The sequence below is a fragment of the Ciona robusta genome, chromosome 5, assembly GCF_009617815.1.
Source record: "Ciona robusta chromosome 5, ASM961781v2".
NCBI classification, from domain to species: Eukaryota; Metazoa; Chordata; class Ascidiacea; order Phlebobranchia; family Cionidae; genus Ciona; species Ciona robusta.
This window is the reverse complement of record NC_143239.1, coordinates 2,371,750-2,385,364: the sequence shown is the minus strand read 5'-3', so window position 1 is coordinate 2,385,364 and position 13,615 is coordinate 2,371,750. Positions and strand designations below refer to the sequence as shown.

General features: G+C 36.8%; 4 protein-coding genes across 5 annotated transcripts; all 4 read right to left on the bottom strand.

Moving 5' to 3' along the window:
• Positions 1 to 59: 59 nt before the first annotated feature.
• Positions 60 to 4,075, bottom strand: LOC149735509 (heparan sulfate 2-O-sulfotransferase 1-like). The gene is made up of 7 exons (XM_089878379.1): positions 3,865 to 4,075; positions 3,341 to 3,405; positions 2,764 to 2,925; positions 2,222 to 2,443; positions 1,888 to 1,985; positions 1,265 to 1,422; positions 60 to 1,026 (listed from the first exon to the last, which is right to left on the bottom strand). Exons 1-7 carry the CDS (start codon positions 3,989 to 3,991, stop codon positions 779 to 781), a joined length of 1,080 nt encoding a protein of 359 aa, XP_089734505.1. The 5' UTR covers positions 3,992 to 4,075; the 3' UTR covers positions 60 to 778.
• LOC149735508 (GTP cyclohydrolase 1 feedback regulatory protein-like) lies at positions 4,037 to 5,300 on the bottom strand. Its single transcript, XM_089878389.1, is given in 1 exon segment — positions 4,037 to 5,300. A coding segment is annotated over 1 exon segment (387 nt). The 5' UTR covers positions 5,228 to 5,300; the 3' UTR covers positions 4,037 to 4,840.
• Positions 5,301 to 8,096: 2,796 nt separating this feature from the next.
• On the bottom strand, positions 8,097 to 9,590 carry LOC149735507 (C-type lectin mannose-binding isoform-like). Its single transcript, XM_089878819.1, has 4 exons — positions 9,251 to 9,590; positions 9,145 to 9,168; positions 8,848 to 8,998; positions 8,097 to 8,487 (listed from the first exon to the last, which is right to left on the bottom strand). Exons 1-4 carry the CDS (start codon positions 9,528 to 9,530, stop codon positions 8,229 to 8,231), a joined length of 714 nt encoding a protein of 237 aa, XP_089734945.1. The 5' UTR covers positions 9,531 to 9,590; the 3' UTR covers positions 8,097 to 8,228.
• A 921-nt stretch (positions 9,591 to 10,511) lies between these two features.
• Positions 10,512 to 13,326, bottom strand: LOC149735506 (uncharacterized). 2 transcript variants are annotated; one of them, XM_089877676.1, is made up of 5 exons: positions 11,285 to 13,326; positions 11,057 to 11,122; positions 10,962 to 10,981; positions 10,808 to 10,878; positions 10,512 to 10,638 (listed from the first exon to the last, which is right to left on the bottom strand). In XM_089877676.1, the coding sequence occupies exons 1-4, from the start codon at positions 13,204 to 13,206 to the stop codon at positions 10,838 to 10,840; spliced, it is 2,049 nt and encodes a 682-aa protein (XP_089733802.1). In that variant the 5' UTR covers positions 13,207 to 13,326; the 3' UTR covers positions 10,512 to 10,638; positions 10,808 to 10,837. The 2 variants fall into 2 exon arrangements, with proteins under 2 accessions (XP_089733802.1, XP_089733801.1); XM_089877675.1 differs by having other exon boundaries at positions 11,057 to 13,289.
• Positions 13,327 to 13,615: the final 289 nt, after the last annotated feature.

The window sequence follows — 13,615 nt, the reverse complement described above, 5'->3', positions numbered from 1 at the left end:
TAGCTGTACTAGACAATAATACTAACAGATATTTATTACCAAGAATAAACCAGACCACATTCTCGTACATATTTTATTCGCTTGTATTCTACATAAAGCATCTGAATTTGTGTCCTGTCATGTATAGAATAGGATAAAGAAAAGTTTGGAGAATCAAGTATTAGTCAACTTACAGTAAAAATAGGTTTAAAGTATAATACTGTTATTACTAAGACAAATAAGTACAGAAAAGAATTTTATAAAAGCACAGCTTTATAAATAAGCACTAAATTGAAAAAAAACATGCTGTTTAATCTTATTTAGTTAGTATGTATGTATTGTTTTTCAATTAATCCAAGACAACTAAATACAGAAAGGAATTTTATGAAAGCACAGCTTTATAAATAAGCGCTAAATTAAAAAAACTTGTTAAATTTATTTAGTAAGTATGTATTGTTTTTCAATTGAACCATTGAAACTACAAATATAACAAAGCGATCTTGCAAGAAGTACCTGCCGTGTTGCGAAATAACGCAGGCAGTATAGGTACCAAAATAAAACATAAAATTAAATATTTTCAAAAATCAGTGCAATCTATAGATTTGCAGGAGGTACCTGCCGTGTTGCGAAATAACACAAGTAGTATAAGTACCAAAATAAAACATAAAATTAAATATTTTTAAAATTTTTTACTATTTTTTATCCATGTTACCACTTGAACCAAAAAAAGAAGATTTTTTCAAAGTGATGTTGTTTGTACAAACGCCGCAAGGTACTAGTTTTATCTTTATAATTTGATTTAATGTTTTCGATCCATGTTACCAGTTGGACCAAAGATTTTTTCATAATGATATTGTCCGTACAAAGGTTGCAAGGTACCGGTTTCATCTTTATAAGTTGAATACCGCTTTATATGCTCAAACTGGCGAACAGCAAAATCATAAAATTCTCTCTCCATTCTGTAAGTTTTTGTGTTTTTCATGGCAGCCAGCGTAGCTTCAGATGGTGGTTCTTTGTGGATTGTGTTACGAATGTGAGACTTTGAACCTAAAATTTAGAGAGTTTTGACTGTTTAGGAGTGCTTTCATAACAAGATTTGACGCTTGCTGCTATAATTAACCAAAGAATCGTTGTTCCAGCCCAGTGGTCACCAAAGTGCTAATTCAATTTCAGCCATACAAAAAAAATTCATCACTCTAAAGTTAAATACATGGTAACTCATAAGTGCTATGGCGCCATTTATTCATAATAAATTTGACTGCAAAAACGCCTCATAACAATATACCTGTGCGAAACTTGTTAATAATTCCATTAAAAATGCGCGGTTGTATTGCTTCAAGGACAACAACAAAATCTTCCAGTTGTTCTGTCACACCAACCAATGCATATCGATTCACCAAATTTTCTTTCGCTTGTTGTAAGGCCCACTGGCTGCCAACTTTCCTGAATAAAAAAGTTAACTTATAAAAATACCACAGTATTTTTAAAAACTCTGTAATCCTGTTAATTTTTAAAACCTGTGTAGTTCTGTGTTGTAGAAATTTTTAAAAAATCTTGTAGTATTTTTACAGAATAGTGCAACCACGTGCGTCTATGTTAATTTTGTCAAATATTGCTTTACAGAACAATTAACAATTAACCCCTCTACATTACCAAACCAAAGAAGGTATTTTTGAAGAAAAGTATAGCTAAGTGCTGTATGCTAAAAAATTAAAAAAAATTTTACAGTAATTAAAAAAAAGTACAATCATAATTTTAAAAAATGCTACTCAAACTGGGAGGTAAGTAATCTAAATAGTAATTTTGGGGTTATTTAGTTAAAGAATTCTGTAATGTGTAACCACATGAGGCATGCTAAGTTTTTAGAGGAAAAAGCATCACTGAAACATTATTGAGCAATACACATACCAGCATTCAGCACTTTGACCGCACATCATTGGGATTTGTAACCATAATGCACGAGGTTGACAATCATGTCCATTTTGAGCTACACACTCATCAAAAGTCTGTATGGAATGCACTATTACATAAATACTGAATATCCATTAAAAAAAATCCATTTTCATTGCCATGAGCTGAGGGTTAAACATAATTACACCTACAATTAAGTAATAGGTACAGATTATTATGTAAAATGCAAATACAAGAATGCTGATAATTCATTTAAAAAATAATTTCTATAGCTTTGAGCCAAGGAGAAAACATAGTAACAACTATATTTGTTTGTCTAAAGTTTACTAACTGTTTTATCTCCTTGTTTAGTTCGCTTCAATCCTTTTCTAAAGTCATCTCCATATCGTATAAAGTAATAAAATGAGAGCAGTCTGTCAAGTGGCTCTCTTAAGATATTGATGTACATTGGATCAGGAAAACCAAACTGAGCAAATGAGAAATAACCGAAGTGACCGTGATATAAAGCGGGGCGCCTTTCCACCCAAGTTGTCATGTTTAGTGCAAGATTGTACTGTAAAAAATTGTAAGAGGTTTTATAATATAACATTTTTAAACTTATTCATATTTTCTATCAAAATACTATTTAAGTATTTATTTTAATTTATAAAACAAACCAACCACAAATTATTTAACAAAGATTATTTTTCCTAAATTTAGAAAATGAACGGAAAGAATTTACAGCAAAACAACCCAAAAATTATAACATGCATGAATTGGTTAAACAACGTGGCCATTAAACTCAGAATTGCCTGTTAGTAAATTAAGCAAACCAAAAATTTAACAAAGTGAACATCTATATTTTATGATAGTATGTTTTTAAGCACATCGTACCTGGTCACCAATTGGTATCTTCAAACTGTTCCTTGTAATATTCAGATGCAGACAATACATTTTATTTGTCTTTGTTAAATCATATACAAGATTTGAAAATGAAGTACTGCCGGTCTTCGGAACTCGATTGTACAAAATAATTGGTAGATTTGAATCAAATTTCTGAAATAAAATGTTGGTTTAATAGTAAGCAATTTAATAGTAGGCAAATAGAATATATTGAATTGTTAATTAAAATTACACAACATCTATTCACTGTGGGAGAGGGTTAAATTAGTTCACCTACCATATTAATGCTGGCACAAGCAAGCTAATATGACAGAATTATGTATGTAATTTTCTATTTATATTTTTTAAGGAAATATATTATCTATATACTTACATAGAAAATTACCAAGCTAATTTGACGAAATTTCACACCATGTAATATTCTGTATATGTTCTAAAAAGCAGCGTTAGGCTTATTCTGTTGCACAGTGATCAATAGTAATTTACACCTAAAATAGCACACCAAAAAAGAGTTTAAGGGAACTAAGTTGCATTAAACTTAATAAGCTAGTTCTAATAGTATATTTACCTCAGTTTCTGTATAAAAACCCAAAGGTGAATTTACTCTTTGTGGTTCTTGTACAGATTTCACTTCTGCAAAAATATTAGCAAATATTATTTCATGGAATTAACAAAAGCTAGCTATACAATAACACTACAGTACATAGACATATTGATGCTATAACTATTAACTATCAACCAATGTTTTACAGTAACCTTAGATTTAGGGTGCGTGGAATAGGCCTATACTCAAAAGTGACCCATCTGGTTAATTCATTACCTCCACCAAAAAAGTATTAACATTGACTTTCAGGTTTAAAATCTCTACACATAGTAATAGTAAATCAAACACGGGATGGTCCGAATGCCAACCGTAATGACAGGCTTGCAAACATTTTATTCTACTTCCGAAGTGATTAGTCAATAGTATAATTTGAATATAATAGCCTATTAGAGTAAATTTAAATATGTATATATATTACAACTTATATTATATAGGCCTAGCTATAGTAAGTTAAGTTTAAAGGCGTATGACAAAAAACATTATAAAACCTTTTATTTCAGTTTTGTGTAGCTGACTTAATCGAAGTTCCACATATATGAATAGGAACCCCACAAGAGCAACGCATGTAACAAGATTCCGATGCTTCGTCATAATGAAATGACGCAGCATTCGCATAATTTAGAAAAGCAGCAAAGTTACTTTTCTAACCCTACTGCAACGTCTACTGAATTAAAATAATTGCATTTGGTAAATATCATTGCACACATAGTATGTAAAACAGAAAATATAAACTTGTTGTTGATTTATGTATTCTAAAACAGTACTTGAAACAGATCTACTAAGTTGATTATTGATGTGTGTTAATTTTTGCATTTTAATCAGTAGTGCATAAAACTGTTATAGATAGTTTTGTTATATCTAATCTTCTACTTAGTATGTCTTTCAAATATGAACATAATAACAAACTGAATAAATTAAAATTAGCATGCAGAACGATTACATAAACACTAAAGAGGCAGTAAGAGAGTTTCAGCTAAAATTATACTGTAGCGGTATCTAATGATTGCCTAAAAGACAAAAATTAAACCACAATTTATATCTGTAATTATCTGTAGAGTATGTTACATTTATAAAAAAATACATACATTGCACACATAAAACCATTACAATCCCCTAAACAAAATTGAAATTGGAAACCAGTAGATATTATAATAAACTAAAAGAAACACAATAACCACTGCATATTGCTTATGAACAATCTTAAACCTCTTGTAAATTTCAGATTAGGCTGGTGGAAAGTGTTTGAGGTTGGTAGTTGGGAGGCAGGGGGCTAATAGTTATACAAGTTAGTGGTTGGTTGCTACATTTGGCTGTTGTAAAACGGTTACCGCCTATTTTTGCGCCTAATATACACAAACAGCACAAAATATACTGATAGTCTGATACTATACTAAGAAACACAGTATCATGTATACAAACCGAGGCAGTCCTATTATTATAACTTCACATTCTTATATATTAAAGCTAACTGGTAGGTTTATGAAGTGTCCAGATAGCAGTCTGTCCAATTCCAGTAGTTCCAACTAATTTATAACCAAGAACTTCAAGCTTATTAAGAACGATTCAGGGAGGATCCTCGACACTCCATTCTTTAAATCGGTTTCCTGCTCGATGGTGTAAAGTCGCGCCAAGTTCTTTCATAAGGGTAACGTCAGAATGTTCGTCACCCACGATAGTCGGGCCAATTTCAAGACGAATCAACGTCGATATTAAAACATACGGCATCGTTGTAGGCTGTAGGGCAAAACTAAAATACGGTACTTCGCATGTTCCAAACAAAGTGGCTATCGCATTATTGGGCACGTTAATGACCCACGGATACTTTTGGGGTACGTTAATTGCCGTGTACATTGTTTTTCGTCGAACAGTTTTTGTTCTTTTCAAATTTATAATTTGGTATATCTTGAAGACCTATTTAACAGCGCGTCAAAAACGAAAACTCCCGTTTCTTCAGAAAATAGTTTTATTAAAAACAAAAGAGAACACAGCTCTAATGAATGAGCACGTATCACAATTAGCATTGTAGCGGATGCCTTTCGAGCAAAGATTTAATATTATAGTTAACCCAAACAAATTAACTTAATGCATAAAAATTGAATATTAAACAGTCGTGTCGCGCATAACCATATTTCATTTTATTATCAAAAAGTTTCATTTTATTATCAAAAAGAAAAGAGGCAAACCAAACCACTACATACATTGGAAGTGTTGCGTTTGTTAGTGCGGTAAAAAAATCAATTACAATAAATAGCTGAATACAAGAGATCACACAGATCTAATGCATGAGCACGGTACAAACTAATTAGCATAGTATTAATTAACCCTATCACTACAATGGTCGACTGAGATCGATCAAAAACAAATCAAAAGTAACCAACACAGCAGGTTTCGGTCGCCATTGGTGACTGTGGAGCAGTAGATATAATGAATTTAATTGGTGTATTATAACTCATTAAACTTAAGACGTATAACGATTGAAAGTTCGGTAAAGAATATGTGTAAATACGCTTTGTACAACTCCTGTACCATGTGTTGACATGTAAACTTACACTAGTTAACCTTGTCGTCGCTTAAAGACGTTTGTTTTTGTGAATTTGGATAAACCGTAATCACGCAGTATTATAGATAATGTTAGAAGTTAATATTATTCATATTGTGGCGGCTGCATAATGATTTATTGCGAGTGGTAAACTAAAAGAGCGAACAAGCGAGAGACGCGGTGTTTATACCGAACTTAACGATAAGAAAAAGGCCCTCGTCTACGCTTCGATGCACACACGCTAATTGTGCGGTTTTAAATCTGAAAATTTAGTCTAAAAATTATAAATATATATTACGATTTGATTTCAATCAAGAGATTAAAGAAAAATGCTAGAATTGAGAATTAGGATAAGTGCGGAAAAAATCGCCCTATCAGCAACAACAACAACAAAGCCAAGAACAACTGTTCGACGAAAAAGGATCTATATGACCACTACCGTGCTCAATAATAGAATGTAACTCATTTGTATATTGTAAATTTACACTAGTTAAAGCGAGTGGAATCAGATTATAATGCCTGGGGTTCGATGTTCCCCCCGTGAAACAATTATTTTAGATTATGTAACACAACTCTTTATTATTCAATCTTTACGCATTAGGTTAAATTTGAATAAATTATATCATTGAATCGAAGCTTAAAGCACAGTCAACCGCTACACTGTTTTATAGTAACCGACGTACTTCACACTTTTTACCTCTTGTTGCTAATTGCTAAAGTTAGAAATATTTAATTAGACTTAAATGGAACCAATCTTTAGCAGTAGATGCGTCATATTCATCGGTATATTCTAGAATATTGGGTATAAATCTGAATTTTTTATCTTATCCCGCGTTTGCAATATTTTTTGGAAAAAACTAACATTACCTAACACAAAAATGTTTTACAGCATAAACACTTTTGTACAGTTGTTTTTTATTTAGACAGTTTCTGCTGATTTGTTTTAAATTTGCCAACAAAATTCAAAGATGTAATATTTATCAACATAATTTTTCGTCAGTAACTTATTTTGTTTAAATTAAATTGTTTTATAAAATATATCATCTTTAATTCATTATATTTGTTCATTTTTGTAATGGCCTGCATAGTTGAAAAAGCGAGGATTGTTCTACTCTGTTTACTCCCATTCATTACGTCATTTGCCGTTCCCTTTACCCCGCTGAGCTATTGAAAAAGATACGAATTATTGCCTTATTTACATGTAAAATATTCGTTTTAGTACAATTAAAACATAGATACATTAGCTTTTAAATGTATTCCCAGTTCCCACCTAAAATGTAGATTTTGTTACTGCACCTGATTAATCGAAAAACCAGTCATGCGTAAAAGCGCGGGAATTTAAATGTGCGGAACAGACACTGAACTCGACGACATGATAAAGAACTTCAAGGTTGGTATATAATGACAATTCCTATTTTATTATGTTGTTAGTATATTAAACAAGTTGTTTTTCTATAGGTGTACAGCCGTTCACAAATACATGAATTTATCGTAATCGGAGAAGAATTTACACGTGTTCTACAAGGTCTGGCAGACTGGGACGATGGCCGAGATACAAAGAAAATACGACACCGACGACTCGATTTCAGACAACACGGAATCTACGAGTTCTGACAACGAATAACTGATCATGAACAATTAATTTGTTTGTTTATAACATTTTCTTTGTTTTTCTTTTTGCTGTTTTCATTTCTTGCTTGAATATTTTTTAAAATACGCCTAAATAAAAGACATTGTAAATTTACCCATGGCGTTTTGCAGATACATTGTCGAGTTTCTTAATGGCAAATTTACCATATTACCAGGCCTGGACCTCGCGTTACGTTTGCTGGGGGGTATAACTGGTCTTTGCCTAAAATATTGGTGTTTGGCCATTGCACGACGGGGGATAAAAAATGTATGATACGTGGATAATTTTCCGACTTGGGTTAAAGTAATTGTATGTAATAAAACAGAAACGATTGCTTATGGTTTATTTTTTATGAGAGTCGGCCAAGCTGCCAAGAAAGAATAGAACCTGCCTGTCCGCAGTGCTTTTGTGCGATATTTTAAAGAGCGACATAATGTGTTTTATTACACGTATACGTCTTGTTTGCATATGGCGAAATATACTTTATAATCCTTTTTTCGAGGCCTTTTTCCGCAAACCTAAAGTTCGCATCAGCTTGAAACATCACTTTCATACTACGTTACTTCATTTATTAATTAACCGAATACAAAGATAACTTCGGATTATAAAATAAATGTGAAAATTGTATTGCTCAAAATCAGTTCGTTTGTTTGGTATCATGGCAATTTAGACACTGCAAGGATTTATTCTCGACGTTCGCAAAGTGCGTATAACTCGCCATGTGAGCAAGGTACGTCATTCCACTTAAGACTACCTGCGGCATTGCCACCGACACAATCTTCATTGTTTTCGTAGTCGTTTGGTTCCCCAGGATGCCAGTTTGCCTCACTACTTTTTAGTGGGGAGCCGTCCGCCCAAACAAACCGGCCCTCACCCTGTTTATCAGTGAGACCGATCCAATAGTCTTCCTGTGTCGTAACCGGCAATTGTTTGTGAAGGATTCTGCAGTGATGAAGGCATTTGACACATAAAACATCGTGGATAAAATGTAGTTATATAATATATAGTGGTGCGGGGTAAGATGGGACACCTTTAACACATAGTATCCAAATTACCTGATCGTGTTTTATACAATTAACAACGATCTATGGGAGTCGTGAGGGTACGTTTTTATAATTCTTCGAATGTTTTGTATACTACCATATGGGCCAAGCAAGTAAAATAAAAAGGTGTTTCATCTTTCCCCACCCTACTATGTATTATATGCAAAAAATCGGCATCTTAATTCGGAAAGTTATAACAATGCATGAAGAGAGACTTCCAAATCCAGTATGTTGCCAAAGTACATACAAACGCCCTTACTTCATAAAATCTCTGTTCTTTGGTCCGTGTACTGCAAGGGTGGCTCCGTATTTACTACATTTTGCGCGAGCTTCGTCGTGGGCCATATTCTTTTCAATAATGAGGTATAGGTAACCGTTTCCCGGTCCGTACCAAACTTGCCCATCAATAACTAAGCAACGTAAACATTTTATTGAAATAAATTTATTAATATGCAAGAAGTGATTCAATTCCAGTCATTTTTCTAGTGCGCAACAGAAAATTTGGACATTCTTAAAATTAGGAATTGGTTTTAAACAAGACAAAACAGATACGTACCTTTCATGCATTGGCACACGTTACCTGCAAAAATATGGATATTACTTTTATTGTATTTGTTAATCTATTGACATGGTTCAACATATTCCTCAGAAATAAAACTCACTGTTAATTTCGTTGATGGTTTTTGTCATCAACACCAAATCATTCTCGGCCTTTTCCAACCTTTTCGACAAATCCTGTACTTGGTTCTTCAGCTTAGTCGAAACCCCTGTCGCCCCTTTCGGTCCTCGAGCACCGGTTGGCCCCGCGGGTCCAGGTGGTCCCCGGACGCCCCTTAATGGCGGTCTACCACTCTCTGAACAAGTTAAGTAAGTTCGGTTTCCGGCATGCACTGCTACATGTAGACTGATGATAAACAAAACGCACACTTTGATCGAAAACATTTTGAAAGGCTATAAGTGCTGAAACATATTATTGATTAGTGTAACCCTGGTAAAAGTGAGGTACCACTCATTCTATACAACCACAGCCTACCCATGTTTTCAATGGTTGTTTGAGAATGGGACACCGCGACTCGATACTTGGCTTATATAGAACGACATTTTTATTTGTTACGATTTAATATTAATGCCAAGTTTCCAATTTCTTGTTGGTTGGATTTAAAGAGGTTTGTCTTGGGTAACATGGAACTCTTTAAACTAAAAAGAGGTCTTGAAAATAAGGCGTTTGAACTAGGAACTCGTGAAATGCATTATAGTTTTCAGGAACTATTTCCATGCGCATAATATATTTGTCTATGGGGTTAATGGCCTCTAAGAATTGCGGTGATTAAACTTTAGTACCAATGTATAATATAAACTGGTGTAATAAATTAATATTACAAAACAACTTCAAAACGACGTGCGCCGCAATGCAAACCCGGCCCCGTCTTCCAAAAAAACAAGAATGGAATATTACTATATAACAGATCGACGAAAAGGTATCTATATGCCCACGACGTGCTTAAAAAGAAATCAGAGCTATAGTTAATAAGCACGTATTATAATAAAATACTTGGTAAAAAAGGTGTAAATATGCAATGTACAAATCCGAAAACCTTTTTAAGTTGTAAACTGACATTAAAAACGGATGACACGCCATTGGCGCAGAGTGTATTGCCCATTAACACATTACTTGACCATGGTGGTAACAGCCATAACGCACTTCGAAAAATGTGTACACATTGGCATTGAGGTGTCAATGAATTTAAATGAAAGTATATATTATCCTCGCGTGGTGGGGCACCGACATTCGTTATAACACGGCTGTTCTGTTTCATTAACCTCGCACTTGCTTACGAGTTATCTTATAATATCTGCTAATGAGCTGACAATACAGAAATGAACTATGTAGGTACAAAGACTCTTATACAATAAAACAACGCATTGGTATGCATAAACTTGTATTCCGATCTAGACACATTACTACATCAAAAGTAAAACAGAGACATAACATCCGCAAAATAATCTGCATCAGTTCGTCAAGAATCGTTTACCGTCTGTTGTCATTGTCCTGAAATAGAAAACGTTGACTTATAAGGTACAAAACGTGCAAGTAAAAGATAAGAAACCGAAAAATTAAATGAAATATTAGAAAAGCGTTAAGCATGCAGTAAACTATTCATACACATCAGCCATGCTTACACTATTATATTACGCAGTATAACATCTGTGTTGTTTACCTGTCGTTACTGTTTGGTTAGATGAAAGATTTACTGAAGAAGATCTTCAAAATGGTTTTCCATTATTTGATCTAGAAAAAATAAATATATTTGTATTCTGTTATGACAAGACGTAACTACTTGTAGGTATTAGAACATCTCGAAGAAAACTTACCCATAAGTGCGGCTTGCAATCTGTAAAAATAAAAACGGAGAAATGTAAGTGACAATATTTATCAGATGGATTAAATTAATTTTAATCTAAGTTACCTTTTGTTGTTCCATGACCAGTGTCCTGACTCTTTACCGTTTCCACCAGCAGAAGCACCAGCAGAAACTCCAGTAGAAGCACCAGCAGAAGCACCACCGTTACCACCGATATTGTCGCCGATAGAAGCACCAACTGGTCCAAGCAGTGGAAGATCGACAGAGGCGCCAAGACCAGCACCAAGTCCACTGTTTCCTCCAGCAGAAGCACCGCCGTGACCACCAGCAGAAGCACCACCGTTACCACCGATATTGCCGCCGATAGAAGCACCAACTGGTCCAAGCAGTGGAAGATCGACAGAAGCACCAAGACCAGCGCCGAGTCCACCGTTTCCTCCAGCAGAAGCACCACCGTTACCACCAAGATTGCCGCCAAGGGAAGCACCGACTGGTCCGACGATTGGGAGATCGACTGAAGCGCCAAGACCACCACCTAACCAACCATTCCCACCAGTGGAAGCACCGCCGTGACCACCAGCAGAAGCACCACCGTGACCACCAGCAGAAGCACCACCATTACCACCAAGATTGCCTCCGATGGAAGCACCAACTGGTCCAAGAAGTGGGAGATCGACAGAGGCGCCAAGACCAGCACCAAGTCCACTGTTTCCTCCAGCAGAAGCACCACCATTACCACCAAGATTACCGCCAAGGGAAGCACCGACTGGTCCGACGATTGGGAGATCGACTGAAGCGCCAAGACCACCACCTAACCAACCATTCCCACCAGTGGAAGCACCGCCGTGACCACCAGCAGAAGCACCACCGTGACCACCAGCAGAAGCACCACCATTACCACCAAGATTGCCTCCGATGGAAGCACCAACTGGTCCAAGAAGTGGGAGATCGACAGAGGCGCCAAGACCAGCACCAAGTCCACTGTTTCCTCCAGCAGAAGCACCACCATTACCACCAGCAGAAGCACCACCATGGCCACTAAACCAACCGCTTCCACCAGTTGAAGCTTCGCCATCACCACTAGCAGATGCACCAGAATCAACACCAGCAGAAGCACCACCGTCACCACCAGCAGAAGCACCACCGTGACCATTAAACCAACCGCTTCCGCCAGTTGAAGGTTCGCCATCACCACCAGCAGATGCACCAGCATCAATTCCAGCATCGATGCCAGCGGATGCACCGCCATTACCACCAGCAGAAGAACTACCATGACCGTTAAACCAACCGCTTCCACCAGTTGAGGCTTCGCCATCACCACCAGCAGATGCACCAGCATCAACACCAGCAGATGCACCGCTATTACCACCAGCAGAGGCACCACCGTGACCGTTAAACCAACCGCTTCCGCCAGTTGAGACTTCGCCATCACCACCAGCATCGATACCAGCATCAACACCAGCGGATGCACCGCCATTGCCACCAGCAGAAGCACCACCGTGACCGTTAAACCAACCGTTCCCACCAGTAGAAGCACCACCGTTACCACCGAGATTGCCGCCTAATGAAGCACCGATTGGTCCAAGAAGTGGAAGATCGACTGAAGCGCCGAGACCAGCACCAAGTCCACCGTTTCCACCAGCAGAAGCACCACCATTACCACCAAGATTGCCGCCTAATGAAGCACCGATTGGTCCAAGAAGTGGTAGATCGACTGAAGCGCCGAGATCACCACCTAACCAACCGTTTCCACCAGTAGAAGCACCACCGTTGCCTCCAGCAGAAGCACCACCATTACCACCAAGATTGCCGCCAAGAGAGGCACCGATTGGTCCAAGAAGTGGGAGATCGACTGAAGCGCCGAGATCACCACCTAACCAACCGTTTCCACCAGTAGAAGCACCACCGTTACCACCAGCAGAAGCACCATTATTACCACCAAGATTGCCGCCTAAGGAAGCACCGATTGGTCCAAGAAGTGGGAGATCGACTGAAGCGCCGAGACCTGCACCAAGTCCACCGTTTCCACCAGATTGGCCATCAGCGCATGAGCATTCTTTATGACCACCATTACCACCCAGGGAACCGCCGATAGATGCTCCGACTGGGCCAAGCAAAGGTAAATCAACCGACGCACCAAGCCCAGCATTAGCGCCGTGGTTACTGTCACCACCTGACCACCCACCGCTGTTACCGGCAAGCCATTCGGCATCAGCGTTAACCAACAGAAGAGCAAAGAAGCAAGCTATTCTCATCTTGATGAATTAAGATAAGATAATGATTTCTGAGTTAGAACAGGCGTCTTTTATACCAATGAGGATACTTTCCGAGTAACTGGTTTTGATTTGGTACAAACAGTTTTTCTTCCTAGGTTTAGCTCTCATATTATTCTTTTCCTGTTGTGAAACTGTGTCAATCATAAAATTGTTATAAGGACATCAGGAAATACTTGTGGCAGTTTGTCAGATGATAAACGCCGTTAACGATTTTTAACGATACTTTTCATTGAAAAGCGGAAACAAAATCGATAAGTTGTCACTTTTTTAAGCACAAATAAGTCTAACGGTGCGTTGTGGGTAAAAAGTTCTTATAAAACTATTTCTTCGAAATAATGTTGTATTGGCATGTTTTTCTAACCGCATTAATTCGCACAAACTATTAGCA